This window comes from Melanotaenia boesemani, chromosome 2 (genome assembly GCF_017639745.1).
Source record: "Melanotaenia boesemani isolate fMelBoe1 chromosome 2, fMelBoe1.pri, whole genome shotgun sequence".
Classification (NCBI taxonomy): Eukaryota; Metazoa; Chordata; class Actinopteri; order Atheriniformes; family Melanotaeniidae; genus Melanotaenia; species Melanotaenia boesemani.
In genome coordinates, this window is record NC_055683.1 from 40,415,170 (window position 1) to 40,421,169 (window position 6,000).

Consider the following 6,000-nt stretch of genomic DNA (forward strand, 5'->3'; position numbering starts at 1 on the left):
ACAGTCTTTGCCACATGACATGAGTGGGGGAGGGGAATACATTGGTCACATATGAGAGAACAGGACACCATGCTGTAAATCAAAACTTAGCTAAACTCATCTCCTTTGGTTGAAGCCAAGCCCATTTATGATGTCACAGAGGGCTAGCCAATCATTGGAGGTCAGTTAAGGCATGTTTACAGCTGCTGTTCTGTTACTCTGAGCAGGTAAGTCGGTCTCAGGTAAAACTAAATTATAACAACTAAACTGACTGAAAGAGGTGAGAAAGAAGCCCTTTGTTTCAAAGGTTTTATTATTTAGGACATTAAAGAGAGTCACCTGTTCCTCACCAGGTGTTGATAATCAGAACTTCCAACCTCAGATGATCAACATGACAGATCACACGAAACAGAACCTGCCTCCTCTCCATCACCCAGCTTCTAGAAGCTTCTCCAGCAGCAGGAAGCTGCAGCCAAGGTTACCTGGAGGAATTCTGCTCCACTCTTCTTTCCATCGTAGCTTCAGTTCATCCAGGTCTGCAGCATCTCAAGGTCCCACCAGCATCTCAGTCAGGATGAGATCTGGACTCTGACTGGACCGCTCTGAGACCTCCTACCCCTCCAGCCGGTCTGGTTCCTGCAGTCAGGATGAGATCTGGACTCTGACTGGGCCGCGCTGAGACCGCCTCCCCCTCCAGCCGGTCTGGTTCCTGCAGTCAGGATGAGGTCTGGACTCTGACTGGACCGCGCTGAGGCCTCCTCCCCCTCCAGCCGGTCTGGTTCCTGCAGTCAGGATGAGGTCTGGACTCTGACTGGACCGCGCTGAGACCTCCTCCCCCTCCAGCCGGTCTGGTTCCTGCAGTCAGGATGAGGTCTGGACTCTGACTGGGCCGCGCTGAGACCTCCTCCCCCTCCAGCCGGTCTGGTTCCTGCAGTCAGGATGAGGTCTGGACTCTGACTGGACCAGGTCAGCCCCATGTCCTGCTTCATGAGTGAGTTTCAGCTTTAGCTGTTGGACAGATGGACTCAGATCAACAGGTCCTCCTGGATTTCGCTGATTTTTTAAACTTCTTTTTATTGTTGTGGACTGAAATGTCTGATTGCAGCAGCTTTAATGAGAAGTTGTGTTTTTTATTAGTGTTGCAAAAGCTCCTTAAATTGATCTCACATATTAGTTTTTCATTTGGACATTTCTGATTGAAATGGGCAAACTGGGCGAGTATTTTACAGATTTAAAAATCTCAATGTGGCGTTACCTCGGCAACAGGAGCTGATTTTGGAACTGAGGTAATGTTACAGCTGAGAACCGAAGCCACCAAAAACTCCTTTACTCTCCTTATTTCTGAAGATTCTGACGTTTCCAGCCCTACATGTAGAAGATGCTGCAGCACGACCCAGCTGACAAATCCAGTGTTGTGCAGGTTCATGCTTCTCGTGGTCCAGTTCAAAGTTCACGGGTGGAAGTGAATGGTTCCAGTCCATTTCAGTTTTAAACTAGTTCAAAATTCAGCTCATTTCCATGTTTTTAGGTTGAAAGTGAGAATGAAAGACTGGACTCAATTATACTAGATGTTCTCTACATGCTAGAGCACCTTCTGGGATAAGAATCTCCTCAAAGCACCATAGAAGAAGAAGTAGTTACCTGTAGTGCATACATCGCTGCACCTGAGGCCACAGGATCCACTCACACATGAAAACATCTTTATGTCTGGAAAAAGTTTGGCCAGTGAGGGCCACCATACATTCACAGCTGTGTTATACCCATCTTTACCACTAGATGGCAGTAGTTCTGACACAGGGGCCCTTTAAATTCTGTAACATACAACAGATCTGCACGGGGAATAGATGTGTGGCCAAATAACATTTGTCACTGTAACGGAAAGTCTTTTTTTCCTAATAATCGGAAATGTGGAGGTAAATTTGATGACATTTGTGTTCCAGGTGACATAGCGGAGCGCCGAGATTTGCGTTAAAGTTGTGGTGATTGGACAACGTTGCCGGAGGAACAGAATTAGCAAGGACTGGCTGAGTAGTTCCGGTCACATGAATTCCTGGAGGGAGTGTTAAGAAGACTTTGGTATCCAGAGAAGGTCATGTCCACTCAATGACTCCACGGTGCCCAGACCATCATCCCTCTACCACCATGCTGACAGCTGCTATGAGGTGTTTAAGGACCAAACATGTCCACCTTGGTCTGGTCTGTCCAGAGGACCTTGTTCCAGAAGTCTGGTGGTTTGTCCAGATGTAGCTTTGCCAGCCTAAGCTGAGCTACCATGCTCTCTTTTCTCCTGCAACCTTCCCAGCAAGCAATACTGCTTCAGTCTGTTTCTAACTGGACTGCTGACTGAGGCCTGGAGAGTCTGGGATGGAGATCTGATGGTCTGAACCTGCTGGGACATCCAGTCCTGGGTAGATCAACAGCTGTCATGTGAATCTTCCTCTCTGCAGGATGATGGACTCCAGGGAGTCTGGAAACGACCTTTATAACCTTCCCAGGCCGATGGGGGGCAACAGCTGCTTGTCTAGGGTCACTGCTGATGTCTTTCCTCCGTGGCATCATCTTAACAGCTGAATTCCTGTAGAAGCAGTTTTTACTGAGCTTCAGTTCAGTAAATAATGAGCCAGTCTGACCCAGTCTGCTCCAGTCTGACTGAGTCTGATCTAGTCTGACCCAGTCTGCTCCAGTCTGACTGAGTCTGATCTAGTCTGACCCAGTCTGACCCAGTCTGATCCAGTCTGACCCAGTCTGATCCAGTCTGACTGAGTCTGATCTAGTCTGACCCAGTCTGACCCAGTCTGACCCAGTCTGACTGAGTCTGATCCAGTCTGACTCAGTCTGATCCAGTCTGACTCAGTCTGACTCAGTGTGACCCATCATGAGGACCATCTCAGGTTTTAATGGGTGAGGAACTAGTGATTACTATCATGTAGGTCTGAGGGGAAATTTCCGAATGAAGAGGATGATCTTCATTTTCTATCACAGTTAAAAACAAGTTTGTAACATTTACTAAGATTTTTTTAAATGTTAGATTTTCTTTTTACTTAACATCTAAAAAGGGAAATGAGATAATGAGTTAATTACAAAGCCTGTAATTAGATTATGTTTTAATCAAGCCCTACTCCTTTATATATATCTATATATATATATATAGATATATATAATATGTATATGATGTATAAATATGTGTAAATAGAAAAATTTAAAAACAATAGAAATTAAAAAGTAAATTTTAAAAAAGCATCAGTGTGTATAGAGAGACGTGAGACATGAACTGTGTTGTTTAACTAAATATAATTATTACCTGGTTGTTCACATGAAATCTGCTCAGCAGGTAAATGCAGACACTTTATTATATCATCAGATTTATATTATTGTTCTGAACAGTTTCATGTAAAACTGAATGATTTATTTTTACACAAACTGCAATAAGCCATTTGATGAAGTAAATATGAACCACGCTAGACTCAGATTTAACAAAGAATCTGGCTGATGACGACCGTTTTTACCTTCCAAATCCAGAATTCATCACTTCCAGCCGCCAGCATTGTGTCTTTTCAGAGCCAGACATGAAACCTGATTGGACAAAGGTCTCTGAGGTGTAATATTTATCTAACCATGTCAAAAAGACTGGCGGGAAAACCTGCTGACTCAGTGTTTTCTGACAAGCTGAGCAGAGGTCTGTGGTGTCAAAGATGTTCTGCAGCAGCACCTAGTGGCTGTTAGTGGTGTTACACCGAGGCGACTATTACTTCTAGTTTGTGGACAGGTGTGGAGTTGTACCTCTTCCATTTAAAACGAGAAACCACTGAAAGTTAAACTAAGCAACAAAATTAAAAATAAAAAATATTTTCAGTAAACCTGTTTTGGGCAAAGTAGAAACAAGTAGAAACTGAATGTTTTCAGGAAGTTGTGATGAAGTAATTTTTCGAAACGCACCATGCTGTTTTCGTGCTTCCAGATGACGACTTTTACAAGGTGCTAACAGCTCTTCAAACCTGTCCTGCAGATTAAAATGGATTCTCAGATGACCAAGCAGGCCCTGAACGAGATCGAGACCCGACACACCGAGATCATCAAGCTGGAAAACAGCATCCGCGAGTTGCACGACATGTTCGTGGACATGGCCATGCTGGTGGAGAGCCAGGTGCGTCACGTGACCACAGGAAGCCCACGTCTGAGGTCGCATCAAGTCCGTGCTGTTGGTTAAACTGCCGTCTGTGTTTTAGGGGGAGATGATTGACAGAATTGAGTACAATGTGGAGCACTCGGTCGACTACGTGGAGCGAGCAGTCTCCGACACCAAGAAGGCCGTCAAATACCAGAGCCAGGCTCGCAAGGTAAGCAGCGTTTACAGAGGTCGGATGGGACGTAGCTGAACATCTACGCTTCTTAGGAGCTGGGAGTCTATGGAGATGGAGTAGAGACAGAAGTAACCTGTATCTCCATTAGAAACTGGGACGTGAGGTGCAGGAACAAATCATTTCTACAAGTAGAATTCTGAAAAGGAAGCTGAAAACATTCGTTTTACAGGCCACAGGTGCATAAATAAAACATCTGCGAACCTTTAGCAGAATGAGCTGATACAGAGACGTGACTTTCATCTCCAGAAATGAACTTTTTAATCTTCATAAACAGACTCACCTGCAGGAAGGTGGAAGAGCCACGCTGGCCATTAAACCAGGTGTTTCTGTCTGATTTTCAGGTGGTTGATGCAACTACTCCTAAAGTGCTCTCTCTGCAGGTGGGAGTGTAGCTCACCTGTGTGCAGGCGGCAGGTAGAGACATGATGCGACATAATTACACATCAACATGAGAATAAAATAAATGAACCAGGCTGTTTAGTTTTTATAATAAAGAACTAAATATAAACCTGGTCTAGAGGAAAGGGAACCCGGGGATCACTGCTCCTGGGATCTTGTGCAGAATAGAAAAACCTAAATATTAAGAGAATATCTGAATATGAAATAATTGGGGGGGGGGGGGGGGCAAATATAATGGTCGGAGTTTATTAAGTTTATGAGAGCTAGCCCTGGTTCAGAATAAAAAGTTGTTGAAAGAGAAAAATCACAATGAAGTTAAATTTAGCAGAGTTTACTTAAATCCTACTGGTGTCTTTCTATGCTGATGATGTTGGATTAATCATTTACAGTGTTTTAGAAGAGATTTCAAAATATCAAGATATATATTGTGTATCGGGATAAAGCAAATATAATATTGGGATATCAGTTATCGGCCATGTTGCCCACCCCTATGGAGATACAAGTTAGAAAACTTTTGTCCCTACTTTAGCTCCATACCTTCACCTTTCCCTAAAGAAACATGTTTAACAGCTCCGCCTTCTCTCCTGTCACCCTGCAGAAGAAGATCATGATCATCATCTGCTGCGTTATCCTTGGCGTTGTCCTGGCGTCAACCATTGGTGGGACGCTGGGCTTCTAAGACGCTCCACCGCTTGCTGCCATGACGACTGACGCCGACCGACTGACCATTAGGATAAACCGACAGCCAGCAGAGAAAAGAAACACTGACGACGATGACAACACAAAAAAACTTGAAACACAAATGCAAGACAGATAACCAATCAGCTAGAAAGAGATAATCCAGTCAGAGATAAGAGGAAACACCACAGGTTTGGGTGGGGTACAAAAAAACAAGAAAAAAAAACAATAATAACGCCATCACATTATAGCTGACTTAACCACACAGTGTAAACAGCAGAGGGTACAAACCAACCTATTTATTACTGATGTACATGTAAATGTATTGAACATATGAAGCAACACATGGGTTAGCTACCTGTAAAAAACTGATATCCTATATGACATTTACTCATTTGTTTTGTTTGGCTTTTATCTTCTTCTTTTCTTTTTGTTTTCCGGGAGTCTCCGAGCACAGTGACGGCTGCTGGGTAGGAATCTTGTGGGACTAATTTGTCTCTCATCCTCTTAAACTAATTTTTGGAAGTGAGCACCTGCTAACACCTAAAGAAAACCTACTCCCGACTCCAGAACCCTCCAGAAA

General features: G+C 43.9%; 1 protein-coding gene across 1 annotated transcript in view; it reads left to right on the forward strand.

The window, feature by feature from the left end:
- stx1b (syntaxin 1B) overlaps positions 1–5,701 on the forward strand; it is a 93,396-nt gene extending 87,695 nt beyond the window's left edge. The window contains exons 8-10 of the mRNA XM_042003884.1: positions 3,986–4,123; positions 4,206–4,316; positions 5,338–5,701. Of these exons, the coding sequence (XP_041859818.1) occupies positions 3,986–4,123; positions 4,206–4,316; positions 5,338–5,418 (330 nt within the window). The 3' untranslated portion in view covers positions 5,419–5,701. The remainder of the gene's footprint in view (positions 1–3,985; positions 4,124–4,205; positions 4,317–5,337) is intronic.
- Positions 5,702–6,000: the final 299 nt, after the last annotated feature.